The sequence below is a fragment of the Rhea pennata genome, chromosome 17 (genome assembly GCF_028389875.1).
Source record: "Rhea pennata isolate bPtePen1 chromosome 17, bPtePen1.pri, whole genome shotgun sequence".
Lineage (NCBI taxonomy): Eukaryota > Metazoa > Chordata > Aves > Rheiformes > Rheidae > Rhea > Rhea pennata.
The window spans coordinates 1,679,034-1,692,430 of NC_084679.1; the positions used below are offsets into that span (position 1 = coordinate 1,679,034).

The 13,397-nt window shown below is 48.0% G+C and overlaps 1 protein-coding gene across 7 annotated transcripts in view; it reads right to left on the reverse strand.

Moving 5' to 3' along the window:
* SGSM1 (small G protein signaling modulator 1) overlaps window positions 1–13,397 on the reverse strand; it is a 59,129-nt gene that overhangs the window by 20,551 nt on the left and 25,181 nt on the right. For 6 of the 7 annotated variants that reach the window (XR_009960179.1, XR_009960180.1, XR_009960181.1 and 3 more), the window contains exons 4-18: window positions 12,813–12,975; window positions 11,873–12,025; window positions 11,223–11,290; window positions 10,573–10,718; window positions 9,939–10,070; window positions 9,256–9,380; window positions 8,163–8,237; window positions 7,178–7,245; window positions 6,601–6,764; window positions 5,883–6,012; window positions 3,284–3,422; window positions 2,791–2,855; window positions 2,258–2,403; window positions 1,492–1,620; window positions 827–1,009 (exon numbers count right to left, since the gene is read on the reverse strand). Coding sequence is in view for 4 of the 7 variants with exons in the window: in XM_062590219.1 (XP_062446203.1) it covers window positions 827–1,009; window positions 1,492–1,620; window positions 2,258–2,403; window positions 2,791–2,855; window positions 3,284–3,422; window positions 5,883–6,012; window positions 6,601–6,764; window positions 7,178–7,245; window positions 8,163–8,237; window positions 9,256–9,380; window positions 9,939–10,070; window positions 10,573–10,718; window positions 11,223–11,290; window positions 11,873–12,025; window positions 12,813–12,975 (1,886 nt within the window). In the remaining 3 variants the exon portion in view is untranslated. The remainder of the gene's footprint in view (window positions 1–826; window positions 1,010–1,491; window positions 1,621–2,257; window positions 2,404–2,790; window positions 2,856–3,283; window positions 3,423–5,882; window positions 6,013–6,600; window positions 6,765–7,177; window positions 7,246–8,162; window positions 8,238–9,255; window positions 9,381–9,938; window positions 10,071–10,572; window positions 10,719–11,222; window positions 11,291–11,872; window positions 12,026–12,812; window positions 12,976–13,397) is intronic. The other variant, XM_062590217.1, reaches the window with a different exon arrangement.

The window sequence follows — 13,397 nt, forward strand, 5'->3', positions numbered from 1 at the left end:
TAGCCCACACGGCTGGAGCTAACGTCATCTCTTTCCAAAAGTACGCACATCACCTCCAAGAGAAAGCCAGATGAAGCCTCCATGGGGCAGGCTCAGAGTGCTGCACCCACCAGGCCCTGCCCAATCATTCCTCTCCAAGAAAATCCACACGGAAACAATCACTCAACTCTGTTCCCAGCAGTGTCTTTCCCTTTAGGAAAGCATCTTTCCCTACATTTGCTTTGTTCTGGACTGTGCATCTGTCTCCTCACTACACCGCCACAACACAATCCCATGAAGCCAAGTGTTGGGGGTTCGAGTCTGTCCCAGGTTTGTCGCATGCCAACAAGACATACACAGGCCTGCCTCAAACCTCACATCTTCCTTCACAGTCAGCCCTAGAGCCGCCCTCCTCCTCCCACCCACAGACCCCGTCTTGGGTCATGGTTCTTGGCTGCAGAGCTGCCAAATGCTACTGTGCTGCCAAAGGCAAAGCAAAATTAACTCACTAGATGTCTAATACACCACTCAAGCCACAAACAAAACCTCTCAGTCAGTGCAGTACAATGCAGTGTAGAAACTGGGGTAATACTGCAGCAGGTGCCCACTCCAGCTTCTAAACTCTCCAGAAGTGCAGACAAAAGAAAACTGATGAGAAAGCTCCTATCTTAACTTGAATGGATTACAGTGAGCAACGAGATCTAGGGCCCAGACACAGGCAGAGATCAGAGAAGGAAGATGAGCAAGGCTGAAGAACTTTGTCTCCAACCCCTCCTCGCAGCACAGGCTGAAACGGTGTCTGGGTGGCAGCGGCCCTTCCCAAGTCTCCTACTTCCCTGTTCCTTACCTCGTTGCTTATAGTCGAATCTCTGTGCATCATCCTCTGAATGTGGGAATCTAGACTTGCCCCAGAAGAGCACTTGGCCAGAGCTGCTGCATGTGACTCCTTCTCCCTCTGCCGGACGATGGCCTCGCAGCCCAGCCACTCTGCCATGGTATGCTCGTAGCAGGTGCGGATCTGGTCATCAGCCTGCAGCATTTGGAGACAGCAGGCCTCTGAGCAGTTGCCCCTGAAATAGCCCAGAAACTAGCACTTCTTCAGCCCCCAAAACAACCCTGCAGAGATGTGTTAAGTATATGCTTGCATTAACTTCGGCTAAATGGGGCATAAAATCATCTGTTCTGACTTGCTCTCTGCCAGAGAGCCTGACCCAGGAAGCCTTACAAAAATTAGGTTGGAAAAATGATCATTCACCTCCTCCCTGCCTGAAGGAGTTACAGATGGGAAGAGGGCACTCTGAAGCTGAGCAACTGGCAGCTGCACAGAGAAACTTCAAGCCTGGCCCTATCAGCTCACGGCAATCTGGATCTTTCCCCCACTACAATGGGAATACAATGGCCTGTGGGTTCACAGTATAGACTATGGTATACGGATGTTTAGAGCTAGGAAACATTCAGGGCACACAAACGCAGCGCACCAGGTTGCTGAGCGCACTGCACACCCATACAGACCTCTTTCCTTTCCGCCTCTGTCATCCCAAACTGATAGTGGCCCAAAAGGAAAGGCCAGACAGCCTTCCTGATCTCATGCTGGATCCCACCATAGTAGATCAGCCGCAGCAGCTCTCGGTCCTCGTAACTCTGCAGGAAGAACTCTGCATCACCGCACAGACACAGCCAGGACTTGGTGCCCCTCAGCTGGCAGACACAAGGACAACCCCAGCTCAGCCATAATACCATTCAGCACCCAGAGTACTGCTGAGACACTGACCACCCACAGATTCACTGCCCATTTATACAGAGCTACAGATGCTCTCCCAGGTCTCTGCTTAGGCCTAAGTACAGGCCAGAGGCCTCACAGGTAGATGTTTTGAGAAATACTGGCTCACTGCAGATGGAAAGGGGCTCACCAAAGTTATCCGAAGTCAGTGCTGTGCCTCTGTGCTCCAGCAGCATGTCAGGGCTGCAGCACTGGGCACAGCTCTTGCGCTATCCTGCTCAAGTGACCAAAGAACAGTACTCAGGGCAGCACCAAGGACACTGCTGCAAACCAGGCCAAAATAGAGAGTGCTGGAAAGAGACAGCAGCCTTCATTCCCCAGCTCCTGCGTGTCTCGGATTAGGAGCCTGGAGCTCTGTGCAGCCTAGGGGCAGGTTGTACGACTTCTCTTCTTTGGGGAAGATCTTGAATAATTCACTTTACTTCACTATGCCACAAGCACTGTCCTGGACTCCCCACACCCACCGGAACTGGCATGTCCTGAGAGTGCCAACCCTACCGTGCTGTCCTGCAGGTATCTCTGCCATATGTCCACAGTCAGTCCAGAGCTAGCGTTGCAGGGCACATCAGGAGACACAATGTTGTGGTTAACCAATGCAGACAGGTGAGTTCGCACTGTGGACAGGTGTCTGCAGTAGGCCAGCCCTGTGGCAAGCAGAAACAAATATTCACTTAGAGCACACAGGAAATACAAGATGAAGTGCAGGAAAGAGCTCTGGTGAATCTAGTCCCCAAAGGACAGCCTCTGAAGCCACATCCAGCTTAATCAGCAGAGCAGGGAGTCTATTGGGGCAAGCCAGTACTATGTTGTCTTATACCACCAAAATCACTGCTCACCAGACTGAAGTCTGAGGATCAGTCTGAATGTCTGCTTCCTCAACATGTCTAGGTGTGGCCCTTCATACAACAGACTGACCCAGTGCCCTTGGCCACTATCCTGCTGCCTTAGCACTGCTCCTAGTCCTGAGCCCAGGACCTTACCCCTGCCCCATCACACATCTCAAAGACATCATGGGGAAGACAAGTACTCACATCCATAGAAAGCTCGGGAGAGGATCTGGTACTTCATATTGTCACATAGGAGCTTCAGTGGGGCTCTGCCAATAAAAAAATATATGAGATATGAGGAGAGCAAATGCTCCCACACATGCTCTCAGCCTCTGCTCTGATCTGACTTGTTCACAGACACCTGAAAAGGCAAAGGAGCAGGCCAACCCACTGTACGGAGTCCCACCAAGGAGCTGGGCAGAGGCCAAAGCATCACCTGCCCTGTACCTTTGCTCAGCCTGGAATCAGCCAGGACATTCCAGACCAGGAGACAATCCTCACTTCACCCTGGATACATCCCACAAGCTGCCCGTGGCCAGTACAACTGCAAATGGTCCCTAGACAATTGAGCTGAGTGCAAGGCTGGAGACAACTTGAACCATAACTGCACTAGTTCAGCCCTTCAAACTCAGCTGGGCTTTCAGTTGTAATCCTTGCTCTATTTTATCTTCATTTATCAGTGCAGCATTAGAGATACCTTTCGTGGCTGCAGCCATTGGATGGCCCACCATCAGAAGAGCCACTCTGAGAGCAGGAGGAACAGGAGGACTTGCGAGTGCTAGGTTGCCACATGGGAGGCAGGCCACTACCCTGTGTGTCCATCAGGTCCTGCGGGACTGCAAGAGGGCAGAAAGAGAGGAGCATCACCTACTGTCTTGGCACTGCCCCTGGAGTCAGGTGGGCCATAGGAGGCCAACAGAAAGATTTTTTGATTAGCATCCCGTACTCTTCCCAAGAGACTCCAATAACCAGGAAAGACCCATGCCAGGTGATCAGAGCAGCAGCACTGATGAACTCAGGAGGGAAGGGAAGGAGAGAACATTGACAAGAGAGAGCAAGAGAGCACCATCTGCTAATTAAGTCCAGTGCCTTCAGCAAGCTCATCCTGAACCACTGAGTGCCAACCCAGGCAGAAAATGAACACCCAGCCCAAAGAGAGATGAGACAAGGGGCTGCAACAGGCTCCATCACAGAGAGAGGCAATAACCTGATGAAACTTTGTCCCAGGAATAATGGATCACTGGAAGAAAAAAGGTCCCATCTTTCAAACATCAGGATCCCATATGAGCCTTAGGGAAAGAGACGGGCATTCAAATCACAAGATGGGAGGGGGAAAAAAAATAAATAAAGAGCAGTTGAGAGGGACAGCAAGAGCAAGCAGTTCTTTATGCTGTCATTTGCTAAATCCCTGCTTAAACTCACAGGCTCTATTGCAAAGGGCTCAGATTTTACTTTTTAAATGCAAGACCCTGCAAACACTGTCTGCCATGTGCAGAGATAGTGCAAGGTGAGGAGCCAGCCCTGGGACACTGAATCACCCTACCCTCACCCCTGAACAGCTTGCTTGCTATTTCGACCTGCAACAGCCCTTTAGTCTGGGCCTCCCTAGTACAGGGGTGTAATGATGAAGGTGAACTGTGGGATGCAGACAAAGATTAGGAAAGAATAATCCTATTTGTTCCTCACTGTAAATCAAATCGTGGCAGAAATTCAAGCTTCCATCTGGGAGAAGGCTTACTCCCTGCGAGGCTCACCAGCTCTCCCTGCTTGTGATATTGAATAAGTGCTGATACTGGCAAGAAAAAGATTGGTATATTCTTACTAAAGCCTCTTCCCTCTCCCTCAGCAGATGCTGATAGGCCTGTTTTGGTCAGCGTTGACAGGAGAGACATCTTGCTGCAGGAATTGTCAAATGACAGCACAGGCGAGCAGTTGTACCAAACACAAATGACAGCTGTATTACACTGATGCTGAATGGTCCCCAAAGTGGCAAGGGGAGTTTGGGATGCAGTGAGGAGACTCAGAGACCATTTGGGGATCACCACCATTTTGCTTGCAGCTGGAGCCCTCACGATCTTCCCCATCTCAGCAGTGACAGAGATCACAGAAGTAGGGAATGTATTAAAATTACCATTAATGGTAACTAAAGAAGACAAAGAGACAGGATAAAGGCACAAATGAACGGAGAAAGAAATAATACATAAAGAACAACGAACTGATGCAGTTCCACCCCCTCCTGAGAACATCCACAGGAACCACACAGACCTCAGTGACGCCAGCTGAGGAGATTGAAACAATTCATTTAACAGAAAATTTGGCCTCCAGCACGGAATTTTATGGAGTAGATCAAAAGGAAGTTACAGAAAGGACCATCTCTATCAGCTGTTTTAGCCTCAGTCAGATTGTTATCTGACTCACTTAATTGTGTTACTCAGCTAACAGCAGAGAGAAATAAGAATAATTTTTACTGATGTTATGGAGGACTCAGAGGAGATGTGAGGCCCCTTCCAGCCTCAAAAGTGTAGGAATGGTTTTTTGATCAAATTTCATAGCTTTTTAAAAGCACTCCAGCAGGTTTCTATTACACTTTGGGTTTCTCCTCTTATAAAAGCACCCACAGTGTTTCAAGAGGAACCATTGTAAAAGTGTTCCTGATATCCCAAGAGTGGAGACAGGGATGTACAGTCAAACATACTGTTCAGATCATTCAGAACTAGATATTAAGAGAGATTTCTGGTCTGTGAGTCAGGCAGGATCATCTCCCTCACCCTGTGAGCTAGGGAGGGAAGATACATGGGTCAAGCTTGGTAGTACACAGAGAAGGGTGCTGCTACCACCTCTTTGTGCGGCAAGAGCAAAACAGAAGGAACAGAGCTGGATTTAGTAGAGTGCTTCCCAAGTTCGCCTAGTGATAGCAAGAGAAGAATCAGACCTGGAGGCTTGTAATGATGAAAACTGATCCCTTTCATGGATACCTGCTTCCTTGAAGGAAGAGGAATGCCCAAGAACATGATCAAAGTGAACATTGTTACTGAAGTTATGTATAAAATTATTTTTTTCCAACCATACAGGCATTCATATCCTGTTCTACAGGTGCAGAAACAAAGGATTCAGTAGCAAGCAAAAGGTAAAACAAACAGATGATTTTTAATAAAAGGCAACACTGCTTCAAGTAAAACTCTTCTCTGGAACCACTTCCCAAGTACAGTTTGCAATATGTCTGTCTATGCTGGGTCCTGGGCTTTTTATACACCCACTGACAACCCACGCGAAACGCTCACTGCCAACGCACTTACCAAACTCGGACTGTGTCCCTGGGTAGATTATTCTGAAAACATAATCTGTGGCTTCCTCATCTTCTTTGTCAGACGCAGACTCGGAGGAGCCCTGGGGACTTCGCTTCCTCAGCTTGGGAAACACCTTCCCCTAGGTGAATAAAATCTGCTCTTCACAAAGCTGCCCCATGCCCTACCTGCAGGGCAGTGTGGCCGCTATCCCATTCTCCAAACTCCTGCCTGACAAAAGCATGTGCTCTGTCAGCCTAGGCTGATGACTGCATGTTCCTTGAGCCAGAGAAGTCTTTGGGTCGAGCTTTTGCTTATGCTGAGAATAAATAACCCTGGTTATGCACACAGCTGCTACAATCCATGGAGCATGACAAGGTCCATTGGACCTAAATCTACTATGCCTTGCAGACAGCGCTCCCATACCTCCTCCCTTCCTACAGGTGTGGAGACCACGCTCTTCTTATAAGGGCCATGTGTTACAGATAGTTTGTGATTACCCCAGAAGCATGTGTTTAGCCCCTCAAGGGCATGAGCTAAACCAGACTGCCATATTTCAAGTCCACCTTTCTTCCTATTTTGGAGGGTTTGTCATTTAAAATACAGCAGCCAATAATGCTAGGAAAAGGGTCCTCCCCGACAGATCTGCTCTGAGACACTCCACAGGGAAACATCAACAAGAACCACAACATTACGTTCTCAGGAACAAGTCCAGTTCCCAGGTGCCTACCTTTCCCCGCTGCGACCAGAGGGGTGGATCCAGCTGCCCATGGGGTAGGAGGCCATTTTCCAGGCAGGACAAGAACTGCAGTAAGTGTCCCCCTTTGGGGAATCTCAGTGGAGGCCTCTGAATCCCATCTTGGCTCACCAAGACGACTGTCCCACCACTGTCTACTATTAGCAACACCAACAACAGAGAGAAGATACACACACAAGTGAGCGACACTTTAGCAGCCAGAAATGCAGAGGGCAATTGTTTTTCTGGTACACAAAACATCATAATTTTCCTCCTTGTTTGAATCCTCCCTGAGTCAATAATATGTCTGGGGCCCCGAAGAAGGCCAGTCTGGGATCATATCTCTGAAAATCACAGAGCATTTCTCTGCAGGAAGCCCTTTTCAGTCAAGAAACACAGATAAGAGCTTGTTTAAAGGTTGTCCTAGAAGGAGTTGCATAGCAGTGTTGACTTGGCACTACAGATGTCTGCCCTGGAGCACGCTCCAAAAATACAGTGATGCAAATATCAGGGTGATAAAAGCAGCACACATCATCATCCAGTCCAGCAGCCCCACACACTCTGGCCTTACCTTGCTGGTGGCAGTGCAAATAGACAATTTCCTCTAGACGAATAGTCATGGCATAATCCCAGTACACACTGAAAGAAGAAAAAATCCCGAACTTCAGGGATACAAGTAGCTCTGCTTCTCTTCACATCCACTCCAGATCCTGCCCCCAGCTATCCTAATGCCTTGGGGAGACGGAGAAAGGATGTGGCCCTGGCAGCAGAGTGACTGCCACATGGCCAACCTGAGTCAGTAACAACATCCCTCTAGAAACAGTCGCTGCCTCTTTTTTACCACAGCTCAATCAGAGCATGTCTAGTCCCACCTGCCTCAACATTTCCCAACATAGACAGTGTGATCACGCATCCTGGCACGCATCTTGGCCTCCTAAAGAGCTGAGCACTCTGCTGTAAGCACCCTGAAATGACTCCTGCCCTGCTGTAGTGCTAGAAAACCCCTGTGAACGCGGTATAAGCAGCTCTGGAGCCCCAGGAGAACGTATAGTGCAGTCTGAGCCTGGGCTGCTGTTCTGATGAGCTCCTTTATCCAAGGGAGAGGGAATAAATCGTAACAATTTGTGTTTTTTCAAAGCTCAGAATAGAACTGGCTGCATTTGCTTCTGCTTCAGAATTGTGCTCCCCCAGCACAGGCACCCTTAGAGCAAATCTAGAATATGCTGGGAGTGTTGCTGGTCAACACACAGGGCAGAGGGCCACAGAGAGACATCAAGAGGAAGCTGGAGAAAGGAGGCTTCTCCAGGAGAAAATATGCTTCTTGCAGAGTTTCACTTCTAAGAACAGCTTAGTAAGAGGACTGCTCTATGAAGGTGTCAGCATTTAATAACATCCAATTTCATTGCAAAAAACTCACATTTCCAGATCCTGAGAATCAATATCTGTCACTTTATAAAAATAGTGCTTAAATTAAAGGCATCATGAAACAGCTCATAAGGGAGAGCTAAAGATGGGGAGGAGTGTGTAAAAGTCACTCCTAAAAGACTTGTACTTACTTTGTCATCTGGCTCCTCTCTTCTTTGATCACATCTTGACACTGGGAAGTTTTAGAGCTTAGGCTGATGCCCAAGCTAAGAACTCAGAAAAGTAGTACAGAGATGAAAACAGCAATTTAGGGGGAGGGTATCAGTTATCAGGAAATGGCCCCCAGGAGCCAAGAGTAAAAGAGAAGATGAAAGGAACACAGAAAAACAAAACCAAAAAACTACAATTGAGAATAAACAACTTGAAAACAAGATTTTTGTCCTAGGCCAAAGAAACGTGCTATGTCCTAAATGCTCCAGCTTTCCTGGAGCATTTGCTAGGAGAAAGAGATTTTCTGTTCGCTCTTTATTTTGTATTTCAGGCAAACTTGGGCCTGGTATGACTCAATAGCTTGTTAAAAGAATTGCTGCTGTCAAGAGAAATGTCACTAGCACATATGGCAATCCCAGACAGAGAGGCAATGCAATACATACTATCAAGCAAACTTCTCTTAAGTAGACTTCAGCCCTACTAGAGGAAAAAAATAAAACAGGGACTCCATTAAATCTAGGAGGACTTTGAATACCTCCATGTAAGATCAGCTGCAGACTACACTGATAAATAGCAGTATGAAATAGCACACACGCTGTTACTGAGGTATAGTTATTTGGGAACTGTTCACATCTCCTCTCTCTCTGCAGATACTCCTCACCTCTTTACAAGCTCTTCGGTTCCCCAGATTAACCAGTAGCAACAAGTACAAATCTGAAAGCAGTGTAGTGTGTAGAGTGTGCTTTCTCCCCAAGAAACGACCAAGGGCAATAAAGCAACTGACTGCATCTTTCAGAATAAACACCCTCTCCAGTCACCTTGCTGAACTCTTCTCAGCAGAGATGGGCTTTACTACAGCCTCTCACACCAGCTCCCACAGCTCATCTCTCCCATCACCACAGGTCTCCTTTCCTCTCCCACCCTCTGTTATAAACTTCAGAAGTATTGTTCTACTCTGTGAAGTCAATGGAAAAACCTCACTGAGGGCAGCAAATGCCAGATCCAAGCTCTGAACCTCCAAGATCATTTGCTCCCCACTCTGCCCCACGTCAACACACACTTAGAGCCAATCACCTCTTCTCATAATCCAGATCCCCAACAGAGCCATTCATCAGCTGATTGGGAGTCCATTTCAGTGCCATGATGTCAGCAGTCTGGTGAAGGGACAGATATCCTGGGATTGCTTCCATGTCATCTCGCTTTAGAAAGAAAGGTAAAGCAGGCAAAGAGTGAGCTGGTGAGAGCAGCCTGGAAGATGCCAGAAGCGTGCAGGCCCCAGCACCAGTGAGGCACCTCACACTGCCTTAGGCCGACCCATTTCCTACAGCACAGTCTTGGACTGTAATGTGGTCTTGCCAGCTGCCCTGAGCCCATCTACTCACTGATAGTGAGAAACCCACAGCAACTCCACAAGATCTCCCGGCAAAGCTAGCAGGACACCTCACTGGCTTGGTAAGAGGCTGAGAGCAGCCGCCTAGCTAAGGCAAACCATCAACAGTTCCATGTAAGAAATTTTGATTTATTTGATTACAGTAAGAAGATAAGGGAGTTTGTCCTTATTCAGACTGAAGCAGAGATCTTCCATTCCACCAGGAAAATCCATATTGCCAGGACCTCAATAAATACAGTTTAGTTGCTGCCCTCCCAGACTAGAAACAAGCCTGTCCCCATCTCCATCAAAGAATATCACATGACAGAATTACGTGGAGGAGAGCAGAGCAGGAATTTAAAGCCTAGATGCTCCATCAGGTACTTACTGGCTGCACCAGGACGTTGTTTTTGCCATAGAGGAGTGTGGCTCGGGAGTTCTGATGCAGTGACTCCACATAGTCCCTGGCAGATAGTGATGGTCGGTCATCCATACTGCCACTCGAATGTCTTTTCTGAATCTGGAAGAGATTAGCTAGGAAGGAGCTGAGCACACACCTCTCCTGCTTTAGAAAAGCTTATCCTGAAAGCTTATTCCTTTCCCCACTTACACACTCAAGAAATTCATTATTAGAACCCTTCCTTTATGTTCTCTAAGAGGATTCTTGGCTCTAGCCAAACTCAAGTCTGTACTTACAAAAGCTTCAGAACTGCACTTTGTTTGCAACAAATAGAGTAAGCTTCAACTACCTTCACTTTTAATTCACATATGCTCTTTCCAAAGGGCAGAAACTCCAGGATACAGAGCCCCTACTGCTCCAGCAAGCCTGTACTCTCCACAGCCCATGCTTTCAGCGATTCCAGCTTGAACACTTCAAGTAACTGCACATTTCTACCTTTTCTCATCAGAGAGCTTAGCAGCTCTTTTCAAACAGATGAAGCCTCAAACCCTGGAGAGTGCTGCCCGTCTGCCCCAGGAGCACTACGGGAGGCTGTCCATCCCAGTCATCTGTCTCCACTCACACAGAGTGCAGGGCGCTTAGTTGGGGAATCCTGGCGACAGTGTGAGCTGTGGATGCGATGCCTCTGAACAAGCTCATCAGCTGAAGGGTCTGTCCAGAAGTGATCGGCTGTCTTCATCTTGGTGTACTCCAGTGCACATGGCCCCACTGCATGGGGAGGAAATCGCAGATGAGGTCAGTATTAGGAAGTCATCAGTACAGCACTCTTCTCCAAGATCTACAGAGCCCAGCATCTCAGAGCAGGAGCAGTGGTACAGCAAGCAGCAAGCTCCAGGGTCATTGTACATTGCTGCATTATTTAACAGCAACTAAGAAATCAGAGAAATTCAGCCACTCTGGTAGTGAGCAGACAACCAACCTACTACATGACTAGCCACATGCATGCAGAGCCCTGCATCACAGCACTTAACTGCTCTCCAGGTCCAGGCTTCATTACTGGTTTATGTCTGTCAGTATTCCCAAAGCCTCAGCTCTTAGATCAGCAGCTGGGTGTGCTGTTCTTTTTAACAAACACTCTACAGCTCCAGGAGCTGTCCAGTGCTACTAAGTTTTCTAGAGTTCTAGCTAAAAAGCAATTGTATTGGCATCACAGAATGGGATACATATTTCTGGAAAGTCAGCTATGAAAGTCGGGTAAGAGGAAAGTGTTACCCAATAAAGATGCAAGAATTGGCCCATCCACAGGATCCATCAGGAGAGCTTCTTTCTCATAGTACTTACTAGAAGAAATAAAAGAGAGCAGAACGCTGTAGCATTTCAGCCCCCTGGGAGTGCAAAGGGAAAGACAGTGGTTTGAAACCACAGTAATGCCCTTTTCTGCATCCCTTCTTGGTGACGGGACAAGAAGGCTATTACAGGCTGCTCCTGCCAGCTGTGAAATTCTGGGGATATAAACCTCCTGCAGCACATTGCAAGCATCACCATCTCTTAAGAAAACATTCTCAGGGCTGAGATGAAACCTCCGCAGGAGAGGACACCTTGACATGCAGTCTTCAAAAGCTAGAGAAAGACAAGGACAATGCAAATGCTGAACACAGCCATCAGCAGAGCAAGGATGCCTGTCTTTATTTTAGGGAGTGCACTGTACCCAGCAGCACTGTACCACCAGCAGGGTATCAATTGGAGGCCCTGTCCTGGGCACAGCACGACACAGCTGGGCTGTCCAATTCAGGGACCGCTCTGGCCCACCTGGCTACAGCTCAGTCAGTAATACCTCCAACACCACTGGAAGGTGCAGACTCTGGGGGGACTGCTGGTAGCAAGTTGGGAGGGGCAAAGGGTTGGCCTGTGCCAGCACTCACCTGCTGTTTTCAACCAAGTAATGCACGATTTTATCCAAGACCTTTTCAAAGAGGGCTGTGCGGATCCAGAGGTGCTTGATGGCTTGAGGAGACAGGTTGGGCAGCTTTGGCACTTTGCGCACATTCTCCGGGATGCCTTGGACTTGATTTCGTCTTTAGAGGTACAAGGCAGAAGACAACATCATCACTGGCTCACATCACTGAGCACTGCAGGAGCACAGGACCAGCACACTCACTGCACCTTGTGGGGCACAAGGTCAGGCTTGCAATGGTGCTGAGTGTGATGGCTGCGGCATGCCCAGGGAACCACGTGGGAGTAGGGTTCTGGGGAATGCTCCCTTCAGCCAGTCTGTTCCCTGCTCCGGAAGACCCAAATCTACATTTGAAAAGGGACTTCACTAAATCTGTTTTCAATAATACAGGCACTGGAAAAAGTCTCTGCCTCAGTAGAGTTCTCAAACCCACAGACTTTTTCCACTGGTGCCTGAAGAAAGAAATTCATAAGCAAAGCAGCTTATCTTAGGACAGCTTAAAGACTCCTGCCCGCAGGTAGTTGCTTCATCCCTTTCCCCGGTGGACTCACTCCGAGGCCGAGTGAGTCAGTTTCAAACAGCAGCTGAATTACTGCAGGTTAAAGCCCTGCACATTGAGGCAAATGGGATTTGGTTCCAGGTGACTTAGTGTATTGCTCCATAAGCTGTGACAGTTCAGACACAAGCATGCTTAGTAGTCCCTGAGGTATGCGACTAGGGGCACAGTAAATAGCTACATGGCTTCCTAGAGAAGCAACCAGTTCACTTAAGATACCAACAGCCCAAGACAGGACTCTGTTCTACTGAAAGAGCAATCCCTCCCGTAGAGGCTCAAGTTGAACATTGCAACCCATACCCACACCAAAATGCAAGTGGTCTGTGAGATAAAAGGAATGCTGGTGCCTTACGCATTCTCAATAAGCTGCTCCAGGTCTTGCACCTTCTTGCAAAGCTCCTCTGCCAGATGAAAGCTCTTGCCCACCTTCATAAACAGAGCTGCTATCTTGTTACTGCGCAGGAATCCAGCTGCCCTCCGCTTCAACCCATGTAAGACACAGGCTTCCACAGCAGCTGCAACAAAATAAAGTCAGCATTGCAGGAGAATTCTCTCTGAGCTGTGCTGCACTTAGGCCAAACTGCTTGTCCCTTGTTGCACACATGATCTTACTCTACAGCAAAAATGTTTCCAAGAGGAAATCAATCCCATGTTCTAGTCCCTGCCTAAAAGATAGAAGATCAAGGTTCCCAGATGCCATTTGACCCAAAGCAGCAGGTCTTTCTGCTTGCAGAGCCATCAGCTCTGCTGACTGTAGAGAGGTATTATTTCAGTTTTGAAAAAATGGAAGAAGACAAATTGAGCTTAGTGAAGTCTGTTAGAAACTTGGCTAGCCTGAATAAAAGCACTAGTTTAATGCAAGTGAACATGAACTGTGGGTCTGCCAAGACATAAATATTCTGAAGGAAAGTAACTCATGCCTGCTGAAGTAGGTCCA